The sequence below is a fragment of the Miniopterus schreibersii genome, assembly GCF_964146895.1.
Source record: "Miniopterus schreibersii genome assembly, chromosome: 2".
NCBI classification, from domain to species: domain Eukaryota; kingdom Metazoa; phylum Chordata; class Mammalia; order Chiroptera; family Miniopteridae; genus Miniopterus; species Miniopterus schreibersii.
The window spans coordinates 180,772,432-180,786,768 of NC_138102.1; the positions used below are offsets into that span (position 1 = coordinate 180,772,432).

The 14,337-nt window shown below is 59.1% G+C and overlaps 1 protein-coding gene across 1 annotated transcript; it reads right to left on the reverse strand.

The window, feature by feature from the left end:
• Window positions 1-3,088: 3,088 nt before the first annotated feature.
• On the reverse strand, window positions 3,089-12,981 carry SOX10 (SRY-box transcription factor 10). The gene is made up of 4 exons (XM_081127425.1): window positions 12,798-12,981; window positions 11,805-12,316; window positions 7,108-7,373; window positions 3,089-4,998 (listed from the first exon to the last, which is right to left on the reverse strand). The coding sequence occupies exons 2-4, from the start codon at window positions 12,233-12,235 to the stop codon at window positions 4,295-4,297; spliced, it is 1,401 nt and encodes a 466-aa protein (XP_080983551.1). The 5' UTR covers window positions 12,236-12,316; window positions 12,798-12,981; the 3' UTR covers window positions 3,089-4,294.
• Between the last annotated feature and the right edge of the window lie 1,356 nt (window positions 12,982-14,337).

Genomic DNA, 14,337 nt, shown 5'->3' on the forward strand with positions numbered 1-14,337 from the left:
TCCCCAAGCAGAGCCCTGCTGGGCAAGTCAGCTGGAGCAAGGACGGAGCACCTGCCCACCCCTGCCCTCCTTGGTCCTCACTCCCCAGGCCATTGACCACACAGTGTCCTCTGTGGCCCGCCTCTCTGGTCTGCCACACCCATACCCTCTCCTTCCCAGCCTCTGGAAGATGTCCTTTCCATTCTATGTGGGGCCTGTTACCCTCTGAGGCCTTAATTTGGATGGGTGCTGGGATGACAGTAGGCAGGGAAGCAGGGCTCCTGGGTCTAAAGCGTGACATTAAATCAGGATTGAAGCTCATTCTCTGGCCTAGGTTCTGATGGGTCATGTTCTCTTTACTCTGCTTACCCAACATGTGGTAGGACCAATCACTTTAGTTCCTCCCTCCCTTTGGGGGGGCAGGGAGAGGGTTTATATTGACACCAGCAGAGACAGAAGGAAGAATTGGCTCCCTGAGTATTCTAGCCTTAACCTCCATTCTACTGCCAGCTCCCCTTCCAGGAAGAGGAGGAGCTGGGCTAGCCTGATCTCTGCAGGATCCATGGCCCTGGGGTGGGTGCACCTTGGACAGGGTGGGAGTGATGAGCAGTCAGTCCCAGGAGGGGGTGTTTGCTGCCTTGGAGAAGGGTTAATTCAGGGAGCAGTGGACTTCGCACCCCCTTTCAGCCTCCTCCAAGCCTGTGGAATCCTTTAATCAAGTTGGGTGCTGAAATTTCAGCTCTGAAATGCCGCCTTTGTGCTGGCATCCAGGCGGCCGCCCCAGAGTGCGGGGGTCACTTTCTCGGCCCCGTTTCTCTAAATGGTCTCTTTGTTCCTGCTGGGCCGCTCAGTATCAGATGTGATTAAAGGGAGATGGGGTTTGGGTGGGGGAGGAGAGGGGGCTGGGAGAGGGAGTAGGGGGTTAACCCTTAGGGGATAAGGGTGTAGGAGAGATGGAGAAGGGGGTGTTTTTCCTCCCACCTCCTTTCCACTCTGCCCCTCTTTCAGGGAGTCAGTCCCTTGCTACTTAGCTGGCCAGGCCTGGGCATAGTCGCTTCAGTCTTCTCCAGGAACAACTGGCCTCTTCTCTCTACATGTCACTACCTGACTGAGGCCCCAGCACATCTGAACCTTGGGTCTAAGGGATGAGCACAAGCCAGGTCTTTGAACTTCTCCAGGCTATTTGCCCTCTCTGGGTCCATTTCCCCTCTTCCCATATCCCCAGTGACTTCCCAATCCATCTCATGAGATGCAGGGGCCAAGAGCAGGAGCAGTGAACAGACAGGAAATGGACTCATACCATTTTTCCATAGAGGCGAAGGTGTGTTGTAAAAATTACAAGTGCATGTTAGTACTGATTGATCCCTAACACATCTGAATAGGTTATTGCATATTTTGAAACACTTAGATAAGAGATCCAGGAGCTAGCATGGGGTTTCTCAGAATATTGCCAAATGAACCAAATTTTGTTGTTTTCAATGGTGACGGGTCTGGAAGGTGAGAGGATACAGCAAGTCTTGGTTTTAGTAAGGCATCAGGAGGCCTTTGTACCATGCTGGGGAAGTGTGTACTTCCTGGTGATACAATTCTGTTCGGAATGGCTTGCAGTCTTGAGCATGGGCAATAGAACTAATGATTGGGAAGGATTTAGTGGTGTGCACAGGGCCTGCTTCTCTTCAACGTTTTTTATTAGTGACTCGCAGGATATTCAGGTTTGCAGATACATAAAGCTCAGAGGAGAGCTAACAAGTTGTATTCAGGATTCCAGGTTTAGTATAGGTGGGAAATGGTGAAATCCAACAAGATGAAATCTGTTAAAGATCAGTATAAAATCCTGCAATTTTCTACAATGAAACAAAACACCAGAGAACATCTTATATACAGTTTGTGGTGATCTGACTTGGCAGCAGATATTGTTCATGAGAATGGGTTCGCAGCTACTGCTAAGCTTCATGGAACCAGCCGTTTTGGTGAGGTTGCCTGAAGAGCTCACATGATGAAGCTTCCAGATGGGCGTCTGGCCACCCCAGAGGACTGGGCTAGGTCTTGGCGCGCTCCACCCCACCCCACCCAGGTCCTGACTAGGAGGTGAGAGGTGGGTAAGGGAGCTGAGGTTGCCATTCTGGAGCAGTGCAAAAAGTATCACTTCAGGTTAAAAGTAGGGCCCACAGAGGATGAGCAGGAAGAAGAGGTGATGGTTAAGAGCACAATGATGGAGTCAGAACATCAGCACTTCTTAGCATGAACCTCACAAAGCTGCAGCTTCCCCATCTGGAAAAGGGGGATAAAGATCGGATCTACTCCCTCGTAGGCTTGGATGACAAAGCACTTGGCCAGGGAGCACGCCACACATGGTAGCTATTGCTGTTAGTATCAGCTGGGTGTAAGGAAGACTTCCAGCTGTCGGAACCATCCATCAAGGGAGCATGGTGGTGATTTCCCCTGTCCCTGAGGTGGAGTGGCTCCTGGCCTACGAGACAGCTTGGAATTCAGCTGAGGAGAGAGCTCCTAGGGAGTAAGCACTGAAGGATTAGATTGCATGTCTGCCATACTGGGTTTACGCTGGCACAGGCAGCTGCTGTGAAGATCAGCTAGATCCTGGAATGGACCCGTGTGTGTGTGTGTGTGTGTGTGTGTTGGGGAGGTGACAAGTGGAGGGGTGCAGCGAGAGAAGGCCCAGCAACACATCCTAAAGGACTGGGCCAGCTGGCCAGACACCTAGAAGTCAGGCCTGACCGGCGTCTCTCTCAAGTACCTGTCTCTTTGCAAGCCCCCTCTCCTCTGCTGGGCAAGCTAAGGGGCTGTTTTGAAGGTGCTCTGGCTGAGTTCCACCTTGAGCCAGGGAGTGGCCCACCTGTAGTGTGGGCACCACGGGGCTTGGGAAGAGCCCCCCCTGAGGCCTCAGCCCCTGAGGAGAGACTGACCCCACTGTGATGCCAGTTGTCCTAACCCACTGCATTGCCCCGCCTTCCTAGGGCAGAGAAGAGACCTTTGGGTTAGCTATCCTTGCATTCCACCCCTAGCTACTTCCAGAAAGTGTTTGAGGAAGCACAGATAGGTACAGGGATAAGAGACCAAGAGACAGGCAAGGTCAGGCCCACCAGGCAGGTAACTGGAACCTTTAATTTTATTATGTGGAATGCTTAATGCAGAGTTAATAGGGGCTGGAGAACCTAGGAGAGGGGTGAGGGGAGAGGGAGCTACTGAGATAAATAAGAGGGGGCAGTAATGAGTTACATGTGGATTGTGGGGGCTGAGAACAGGAAAATAGGGGCAGACAGAGCTACATACTTTATTCAGATATCACTAGGAAGCAAAGGGCAAAAGGTAAGGGCAGAATGTACACGTCAGGAGTTTAGTGTTTTCACCTGCTGCCAGCAACTTGGTGCTGGGGCCTGCGTATCCTGGAGCCAAGGGTTTGGGCCTGAGCAGCTGTAGCTCTCTGGGAAGCCCAAGGAGTGTGGGGCTGAGAGAGCAGGAGCCACAGAGCCTGGTGAGGGAAGAGGGAGTTGGCGGGGAGCCAGGAGGAAGGCTCCGTGAATTGTCTCCGGATCCTTTCCTCAACTCCGGGGATGTGCCTCAAGGTCTAGGAGGTTGTAGTGGAGGAGGACCTGGGCCCTCTTTCTCGATTAGACAAAGAATGAGGTTGTTGGCATAGGATTGGATCTGGGGCTTCTATGCCAGTTCCTTTCTGTGTTCAGGAGGGGCAGGGGAACTGGGGGGATAAGGAGACCTCCCTCTGAGCCCCCAGCCCACCTCCACACCCTCTGAGGCTATTCAAAGCTGTCCTCAGCCCCCAAGGGGCAGACCTAGCCCACTCCAGGCACTAATGCAGGTCTTGGGTTGGCCTTGATGTTAGGCACGCGGCACAGGCGGCACAGGTTATGTCAGACCCCTCATTCTCCACGAGAGAGGGAACAGTCACAGGGATGGCAAGGCCTCCAATTCCCATCCGACCCTGGATGCTTCCCCCTCCCAGAGGAGGGTGAACCGGTCCTTCTCGGGTCCTGGGATCGAGGGTCATCCTAGGGGGAGGGTGCAGCCCCTCACCATTCAGTCTAGGAGCAACAATCAACCTCCTCCTCCTCCGCCCAGCCTAGTAGTCCAGGGCTTTGCCTGGGCTGGAGCCTGGATGGATGGGGTGGGGGTCATCAAAGGCAGTGAGCCACACAGAAAGCCTTCCCTCAGCTGCCAGCCTCTGCAGCCTCCTCCCCGGCCACCACCAGGCCTGAGATGGGCGAGGACCAGGGCTCGAGGGCTTGGGGAAGGGGCGCGCTACCCAGAGGGCCTGGGAGGGGGTGTGACAGGGCCCCCTTTAAGGCCGGGACAGCGTCGTATATACTGGTTGCTCCCAGTGTGTGGGGCTGTGGGACTGGGGCCCTGAGGGGCTGGGATCAGAGATGGCTGTGTAGAGGGGCCGCTGTGAGGGCCCCATGTAGGAGAAGGCCGAGTAGAGGCCGGAGGCCTGGCCTGAATGGCCATAGTAGGGTCCTGAGGGCTGATGGTCAGAGTAGTCGAATTGGGGGCGGGAGATGGAGGGGAAGGCAGAGCCGTAGTGGGGCAGGCTGAGGGAAGTGTAGGCGATCTGCGAGGTGGACGGCTGGTCGCTGTAGTGCGGGGGCCCCTGGGGCCCTGCGGTCTCCGTCTTCACCTGGGCTTTGGCATCCACGCCAGGTGGTGAGACTGTGGGCAGAGCCACACCTGGCGGCTTGGAGATCCAGGCGGAGTGTCCACTGGCCACAGCCAGGGCGCTGCCCAGCCCATAGCCAGCTGCTGAGTAGCTGCCTACATGGCCCGGATGCCCGTTGGGTGGCAGATACTGGTCCAACTCAGCCACATCAAAGGTTTCCATGTTGGACATTACCTCGTGGCTGATCTCCCCGATGTCGACGTTGCCGAAGTCGATGTGCGGCTTTCCGCCCTCCCCCATGGAGCGCCCATCCCGCTTGGGGTCTGCCTTGCCCGACTGCAGCTCTGTCTTTGGGGTGGTTGGAGGGGTGGGTGGGCCATGGCTCTGGCCTGGGTGGAAGGAAGACAGAGAAGCAGGAAATGAGGTCAGAGGCTTCTGAGGGTTCACCTGCAGAGAAGATGTCTCCAGGAGGCCAAGGGCTGATCCTGTGTGACCTTGTACATTACATGTCTAAGCAGTCTGAGTTGCATTTATGTACATAACGGTCTTGGATTGATCTCTAGTTGTACTTGAAATTCCGCACCCAGAGCAAGACTCCCTCTGTCACTCCCTCCTGGAAAGACCTGCATCCTCACATCAGCTGAAGTCACTTCCCTCCCTGGCTCCTATCTGCTAAGCCCAATGGGGTCCTGCCCTCCATCCAGCTCCCCTGCTCCCCTTATCACATGCTCGCTGGGCCTGCTGGCTGCTCTCCTTACTGACCTCACCTGCCTGCCTTTCTCTTGACTCTCCCTTTCACTTTTGCTGACCTGCCTGTGTTCCTCCTGCCCCAGCCCCCAAACAGCGGAAACCTTCCCTCTGAGCCAGTCCCACTGGTTATGTTCTCGACTCCATCACACACCACGCTGCCCACTGTTCCTCCAGCGGCTTTTCCCCCTGCTCAGGAGAGCACTGAGATAACTGACCTCCACCCCCATTCCTTTGTCCATTCTCATGTTCACATATTCATTCGGCAAACACTTAGGAGGCACTGTGCCAGGCAGAAGGAATACAAGTGTAAATAAAGTGGGTCACTGTCTTCACAAGCTCAGAGGCTTGGGGAGACCCTGAGACCCACAATGTCTAGAGGGCAGCTTCAGAAGTGCTGTGGAGATGGGGCACGCAGGGGCTCAGGAGGCCCAGGAGGCCAGTGGAAGAAACCACTCACCCTGCCCTGGGGATCTGGTGAAGGTGTCACTGAGGAGAGGGAGCTGAGCTGGGCCTTGAGGGCTGAGAAAAAGCCCGTGCCCACAGTTATATTCTGAGGTAGTGGTTCTGTACATGGTCCATGGTATTCTGGGGTGTGTGTGTGTGTGTGTGTTGTGTCCCTGAATGTTGGAGGGTGACATGTATGTGTGTGGGAGGGATGACTGGACTGGAGATCCCATCAGAGAAAGACTAGGAACTCCTGCAGGGCAGGCCTGCACCTCCTCCATCAGTCCAGAGGAAGTGCCGAGTTCTGCACTGGCCAAGCACTTGGGACTATCACTTACTGCATGACCCTGGGCAGACCCCTATCTTCTCTTCACTAGTTTCCGTATCAGTAAAACAGAGACAGTACCAGGTACTTGGGAAGGCTTCCTTCCCAAGGCCTTCCTGGGTCAGAGTCTGGCGAGTGGCTGGGTATTTTTGGAGACCTGACTGATGGATAGTGGGTGACTCCTCCCTAGAGATCATGCCCCCGCTGGGTCTTGGACAGGCTTTGTGTGCACTTGCCTCTTCCTATACCCAATTCATATGTGTTCCTCCCGGCTCCTCCCTCTAGACCCTGGGTTCCTAAGTGTCTGTTCCCAGGCTTGAATATAAGAGAGACTCGGGACATGTCTTCTAAAGGCAGAGCTCTGCTCACTGAGACCTCCCGTGGGCCTCACCTACATGCAGCATTCTATACATTCTGAACCCAAGTGAGGAGGCCATGGTGCTGGTAGAGGCCCTGGGGCCATGCCTGGGCTCAGACCTCAGCTGTGTGGCACATCACCTTGGTTTTCTCACCCTTCAAATGAGAGTAACGAACCTCACCACTGAGGTTCGAGCCCAGGCAAGGTGGCTGCCTCATCCCAGTTTAGAATGATTGAATGAGTATGCACACAAGGCAGTTAGCACAGTGCCTAGCACACAGCAGGTGTTCAATTAATGCTAGCTGTTATTATCATTAATGAAACAAGATGGCCTGTCTGATCCTTGCATGGCATGTGCTCAGTGTCACATGCTGTGTCTCCCCCGTTAGACTGGGAGGTGGGACCTCTTTTCCATCTGATCTCCCATTTCTCAAACTCATCCTGTTCCACCTGCACCACAGCTGGGGTGACCACACAGCCTGGCAAGCCCTTCCCAGGGCACAGGGCTATCAAGTGTCAGGGTCTCACACCCTTCATCCAGCCTTCACCTCTCCCCACGCCCGGCTCCCCCAACCACAGCTCATGATCACACTGCATCCTAGCTCCCAGCCCAGTGTTCACCTGAGGGGTGCTCAGGGTTCCCGTCTGACATCGGGGAGCCCTCTCCCGGGTGCCGGTGGTCCAGGTGGGCGCTCTTGTAGTGGGCCTGGATGGCCGCAGCCCCGCCTGGCTCGGCCTCCCCGGGGCACTCCGACTCCCCCTGGGCTGCTTTTCCGTTCTTCCGCCTCCTGGGCTGGTACTTGTAGTCCGGGTGGTCCTTCTTGTGCTGCATCCGGAGCCGCTCTGCCTCCTCAATGAAGGGGCGCTTGTCACTCTCATTCAGCAGCCTGGGGTGGGGAAGTTGGGGGAGACAGCAGAGGGGTCAGTGTGAGTCTTCCCTGGGAAAAAATGAGGCCTGAGGATGGAGTGCCCAGTGGGCAGAGCCCAGCTTGGGAGCCTGCCCTTTGATTTATGGGCTGGAAGATGTGAGGCTGCGATCTCACCCCCAAATCTCTCAAGGGCTGGGGTATAAGAGGGGTCAGCCTGCTGCTCCTGGTAGCCCCTGGATGGAGTTAGAAATAGGAATAGAACTTAGGAGGGACAGGCTTCAATTCCAAGAGAGGAAACACTTTCTCCTCCTCAAAGCTAAGTGGATTTGCTGCCTCGTCAGGGGTGAGCTCCCTGGGACTGGAGGTGTGCAAACAGAAACAGTGTGGTGAGGGGGAAGAGCCCCCTCTGCTACTTACTAGCTGCGTGACCGTGGGCAAGTCACTTCTCTGAGCCTTAGTTTCTTCACCTACAAAGCGAGGACAATACCCACTTCACCAGGTGTGGGGCTGACCACGATAACGGGCGTGAGGCGCTTTGCCCTAGGCCTGGGGTGGGGGCTGGCGTCTGAGAAACAGGTGCTGTCTTGCTGCTGCTGGGGTTGGGAGTTGGACAGGAGGGTCTGGAGTGGGCCCATCTCAACTCTGGAATACTGGTTCTGTAAATTTCAGTGTGCTGGGGCCCAGGAGCCGACTGTGAGTGCCCTCCACTGCCTCCTGGGGGAGATCAGATCTCCTTATCCAGGGGTGACAGAGGGTAGAGGAAGCTAGACGCTGTTCCCAGACCAGGGACAGGGAAGACAGACCCCCTCCCCAGTCCCAGGCCAACCAACAGAGGGAAGCCCTGAAGGCACTGCCCCTGCCCACCCGACTTCAGCCTCAGGCCAGGGCTGGAGGGTGGGGAGGGTAGGTGTTCCCGGCATGGCTGCCCCAGAGTGAGGAGGGCAGGAAGGGGTACCTTGCAGAGGGTGCCCAGGGGAAAGAACACAGACCCATGGAATCCTAGACGTGAGGAACTCTTTGGGAGCAGCTCTGTTCTCTGCCCAAAGGGCTGCTCTCTCCAGCCTCCCTTCCACCCACAGTGGGAGCCCTCTTCCCCTAGTCAGCAGAAGACTGAGCCGTCCCACCCAGGGTGGGAGGGGGTGGTCATACCAGGCACCTCCTAGTGGGCAGCGGGCAGCGGCATTCCTCCGCAGCTTAGCCTCCCCCACTGCCCCTCTCCCCAGGCCCTGGAGCCCAGCCGGAGCCCAGCTTTCTCCCAGGGTCCCTCTAGCTGAGTGATGGGTTGGGAACTCCAGATCAGGGCCTCAGGGGCAGGGAGTGGGATGCCAACTTCCTCCCTGCAGGCAGGTCTCTGGGAGGCTGGGCCCAGGGCAGTGGGTGGGGCAGGCCCTGAAGGTGTGTAGGGGGTGGGGATAGGGGTGGGGAGACAGAACTGCACTTGAGGGTGAAGAGCAGGCGTAGCCAGCACAGAGGTTCCCTGGATGACTGGGGACACTAAGCTCACTCTCCCACCCCAAACCTTCCCTGACCCCTCTGCCCAGCTGTCAATCAGTAAGAAAATAGCAGAGGGTGCAGAGGGAGGGCGCAGGCCAGAAGAGAGGGAAGATTCCAACATTGCATTCCACTGTCGCCTCCCTTGCTAAGTTCCTCCCAGTATCCTAACCTTGAGAGAAACCTAACCTTGAGCCACCTGCCCCCTGCCCCCACCAGCCCTAACCCCAGCCCATTCCCTCACAGGCTGGAGTCTAACCCACCTCCAACCCCAACCCCAGCCGCACCCCGACCTCAGCTCTGTTTAGGCTCTCTCCTGACCACAAGCCCATCCTGCCCCACCGCGTAACCCCCCCCCCCCCCCCCCCCCCGCCGCAGCTCTTCTGCAAACCCAATTCTCATGTGTACCTTCACTTCACCTCTGTCCTCTGGGTCTCCAAGGTTTGGAATAGGGGCAGGAAGAGGGTAGGCTGGTTCCCCACCCAAATTGGAAACCTCAACCTGGGGGCTCCCAAGGTGGGCACTGGCTGCTGCTCCATTTGCTCCTCCTGGCAGGGGAGGGGCCTGTGGGCCTAGGGGTCCAGCCTGTGACCCCCTTTTAGTCTCTTGGCTCTAATTATTGTGTCCAGGCAGGTCAGCTAACATACAGCTAGCGCCACATGATCCCCATCTCACTCCTTTCCCAGATGCACTGAGAGTTAGTGACTGCCGGAGCCCACGCAGCTACTTAGGAGCCAGGACCTGGACGCTGGTGTGTCTGACCGCAACTCACTTCCAGCACCCTATACAGTCTGTCTGTCCCGTTTTCCAGTTCTGCCTATGTAATCATGCCCCTTCCTGATGGCCTGGGAGTCATGACCCTGGGGCGGGGGACCTCAGGAAGAGCCCGTGGAGACAGCCAGCCCAGTCTAAATCCCAGGATCCCAGGATGCACCTCAGGATCCCACCCAGGATCTAGGTAGCTCGCCCACATGTTGGCATAGTCTTTGATCCTTGCCAGTGTCCTGCCTCCCTCCCACCCTTGGGATTGGGTCCTGGGCAAGCAGTACCTGCTTTCCTGATTGCCCCTCCCCAGGTTGGCCCTTGGGCGGGGGGGCACCCTGGGTCCCTGTGCTCACACTTTGAGTAGTGGCCAAGAATGAGTCCTCTTGAGGGAGCCCAAGCCCAGGGTTCTGGGCTGTGAGGACAGGGACAATGGAGGATCTGATCTTAAATCCTTGATGCTGGGGTGCTGGGAGAAGTGGGGGTCCATCCTTGCTCTGATGCTCTCACTGTGGTCTGCTCACTGTCCCCAAGGCCTGCTCTGTCTGCCTGTCTGGCTCTCTCCTGCTTGTGTGTCTCTCACTTGCTCTTTTCTATCCCATGGCACCGACGGTACTGGCCTGGGCTGAGCCCACATGGGTGTGAATGGACCTTGGGCAGAGCTGGACCCTCTGGGTCTGAGGCCTGTGCTGAGCTGAGGCCTCAGGATGAGCCCAGGATGAGCCGAGGGCTGAGGGCTGAGAGGGGAAAGGGGGCACCAGGTCTTCAGCAAACACATGGCCAAGGACAGGGCTGGGGCTAGATGTGAATCCCTCTTGGTCTCTCGGAGGCCCTCCTGCTCCTTCCACCATCCTAACCCTTTGGCCTTCAGGACCCAGTCTCCACTGTGCTGGGGGCCAGCAAGGGGGATGCAGCAGGAGGGCAGCAGGTTCCTCTGACAAAGCCCAAACCACTGCTTCCTTCTCTGCCCCCATCCTCACAATGCCCTGAGCACACCTTAGAGAGAGGGTGACCCACCCTTTCATCAGGGACTGTGGGGAAGACCGCTGGACGAAGAGTCAGGAGCCCTGGGTTCTGGCCCTGCTCCCTGGCTCCGCCACTAGTTGCTATGTGGCCTTTGCCGTCCTTTTGCCTTTCGGGGCTACCTCTTGGGCACTCTAGTGGGGAATCGGGTGACCTCTGCAGGCTCGCATCTCCTGGAGCCCGTTCTCTTTGTGAGCTGCCCAGGACTCTAGGGTGGGGGTTGCCTTGCTCAACATGTCCCTGAGGAGGCCAGGCTGAGGAGGGGGTCCGCAGACTTCCTCCTTGGGGGGCTGCTTTCCCCCAGAGGTTTGAGCTGGTCCCAGGGAGCCCGGGAGTCTGAGGGACCCTGGGTAGGAAGGGGGCCAAGGTTTCTTCCTGCCAGGGCTCTTAACTCCAGCTTCAGGGTGGAGGGGTAGGAGGTTACTCAACGCTGGGTGGGGCCCTGGAAAGGAAGATGGCGCTGAACTGGGAGAGGGAGGGAGAGAGAGACAAGCCTGGCAGCTTTGGGGGGTGGCGGCTTCTTTCTGTGTGTCCCCTTCCCCCCTCGGATGAAGAAGCCCCCAGACGGAAGGAGGGTGGGGTCAGGAAGGCACAGTGAAGGCGGCTGGGGTAGGACAGGATCCTGCCCGCACGGATTTGCCCCTCAGCAGTTCTCCATTCCTCACTCTTGCAGACTCCTGTCTAAATTGCTTGCTTTCCTTGAACTCTCACCACCTCAGGGTCAGGCTGCCTCAGTTTCCTTGCCTCTCCAGCCAGGCCCTCAGTTATTTGCCAAGCGTCTCCCCAGCAGCCCCCACCACCAGCTGGTGGCAGCGGCACCGCGGAGAGCCTGTGCCTGCGGGGAAGCGGTTGGTGAAGGCCTGCGGGTGAGCCCGGCCCGCCAGCCTGTCCTCCCTCCAGGCTCCGCTCCCCCAGGAAGAAGCCCACCGCCTGCCACCGACGGAATTCCAACCACGAGGGGGCGCCTTTCTGCCCGCTGCCCCGGGTGGGAGCCAACCTAGGCCCCAGGAGTTCTGAGCCAGCAGCACCCCAAAGGGGTACGTGTGGGGGGCCTTCCAGCCCCATCAGGCGATGGCTGTCCCCGGAGAAGGGCCCAAAGAGCGCCCGTCCGGCCTGTACCCCCCGCAGCTGGAGGGCCCGCGGGAGGTCCCGGCGGGCGGCGGGTGCGCTCACCTCCAGAGCTTGCCCAGCGTCTTGCTGAGCTCGGCGTTGTGCAGGTGCGGGTACTGGTCGGCCAGCTTCCTGCGCGCCGCCTGCGCCCACACCATGAAGGCGTTCATGGGCCGCTTGACGTGCGGCTTGCTCTTGCTGGCGCCGTTGACGCGCACGGGCATGGGCACCAGCGTCCAGTCGTAGCCGCTCAGCACCTGGCTGACGGCCTCGCGGATGCACACGGGGAACTTGTCATCGTCCGCCTCGCCGTCCTGCTGCTCCTTCTTGACCTTGCCCAGCTCTCCCGGCCCCGGGCTGGCCCTCAGGCCCGATCCCCCGCCGCCGCCGCCGTCGGGCCCCAGCGAGGGCGCGCTCCCCGGGGACAGGCAGCGGGGCTCCTCCGAGCCCACGGGGCTCAGCTCCACCTCGGAGAGGTCCTGCTCCTCCGCCATGTCGCCCCCGACCGCCGCCGCCGCCTCGGCCGCCTCCCCGGGGCCCGCCGCCGGCGTCCTCGCGAAGAGTCCCACGCTCACCTGCGCGGGGAGGAGAGCGATGGAGCGGCCGCGCGCGCGCCCCGACGGCGGCCCGGGACGCGACGCGGGCGCAGCCCCGAGGTGGCGCCCGCCCTGCTCCCCCTAAATCCACTGCAGCCGGGGGCACGCGCACATGCCAGACCCGGCTGGGCCTCCTAACTCCTGCCTCCACGTCTTCCCACCACCTGGTCCCAACCGTCTCTTGGTGTGGGTGGGTTTGGGATTTTTTTAAACCTCCTTTTGGGTGGAGGGAGGTTTGTTGATGGAAAGGAAGAAAAACGGACTCTTTATTCTGCTCTAATCCTGGCTCCTGGAATTTCCCACCTTTTCTCTCACCTTTCCGCCTTCCCTTCCGCCTGCCCCGACGGGGGCTAGAGGAGCTGGGTGGGGGGCAGGTGCGTTGTCAGCCTCTCTCCAGCCCAGGCCTCACAGCAGGTCCCAGGCCTGGCCCGCGGAAGGGAGGAGCGGGCTGCGCACTCACCTCCTCGGACCTCTCCTCCAGCCTGGGGCTCGTCCTTAGGAAGTGGAAAACCGCGTCCCAAGGTGTGCGGTCCAGCTCGGAGCTAGGGGTTGACGCTGGTGGGCTGGGAGGGAGGGGCTGGGGGGCCCTGAGCCTCAGGCCACAGCCTCGAAAGGACGGAGCCTGGATCCTCACCACCAACCACCCTGGCCGGACAGCCTGAGACTGACTGAGCACTGAGCTGCTGCCGAGGGCTGGGGAAGGAAGGAGGGGGAGAGGGGGGAGGGGGAGGGGAGGGAGGGAGGGAAGGGCAGAAGGTGGAGCCTCCAGCGCTTTCCTTCGTCCCCAACACTCAGGGCTGCTCCATCAGACCCCCCCACCCCAGCGCCCAGCGCTGCTGCCCCAGGCTCACCTTGAGGCCTGAGCTCGGCTGGGGAGGTGTAGGAGCGGGATAGTCAGGCCAGGAAAGTCGAGGGATGCATGTGGGCTGGGTCAGTACCTGTTGCTTAGAGGAAAATTGGGGGCAGCTGTGACCCCCAATCTCTGCCTCAGGTGGCAGGGATGGGCAGTTGGCAAAAGATTGGGAAGGGATGAGAAGGCGGGTGAAGGTTCTGTTGACCTGTGCGGGCGGCTGGCTTGTGTCGTGTTAGTTAGGACATCCTATGGAGGGCTGTGGGCAGCCCCGCTTCCCCGCTGTCTCGCTGCCTCAACCCCACCCAGGCTGCCCTCTCTGCCTCAGCTTACAGAGATCCAGCTCTGTACTTGGCATGGCAGTGGGCAGCTCCCACCTCCCACCCACCCAGGGCACATGCCTCGGCCGGACCTGGTCCTGTTTCAGCGGACACTGGCACCGTCGCACCGTCCGGGTGGGCTGGCTCACGGTGGACAGACGGGACCGAAGTTACCACTAGGCTGGGCTTGGGGCCGAGGGCCCTCTTCAGGTGGGCCTGAGAGGCTTCTGGGCCCACTTCCTGGGACTCGACTCCCTTCACACTGGGTTCATAGTCTCTTATGTGGGAAGCCCCAGTCCTGGTTATCATGGAGCCCCCCACTCCCACACCCCGCCCATCTTCCTCCTCCTTGCCCACCTCTCCCCTCAGGCCCTCCCCAGCTGGAGGAACCGCCATTGTCTGCCTTGCCATCACCCAAGGCTCCTTTTTCTCTCCTCGTTCCTAGGTCTCTCCCTTCTCTCTTCTCAGTGGGTGGGTGTCGAGGCAGAGGTCTGGGTGTGCATGGAGGGACAGGTGGAGCCTGGGCCACGTTGGTGACCAGGTATGTTCTGAGCTCTTCAGCAGCTGGGCGAGGCCCCAGGCCCACCCCAAGGGAGTCCTGTCTGGAGTGGGGCTGGAAAGGGGGTCTAGGCAAGGCCTTATGCTTGGGAAAGGCCAAGCGGGGAGGGGGGTGGGTAATGGGACACAATGAGGTAGTCACACGAGGCGAAGGCATGTTGGGGGTGGGGGGAGCGGACATTGGAACACACACACACACACATGCTCGCACACACAACCAGCCAGACAATCGGGCCAGTGTGTCTGGGGCCTCGGAGCCCAGTGAATTAGGA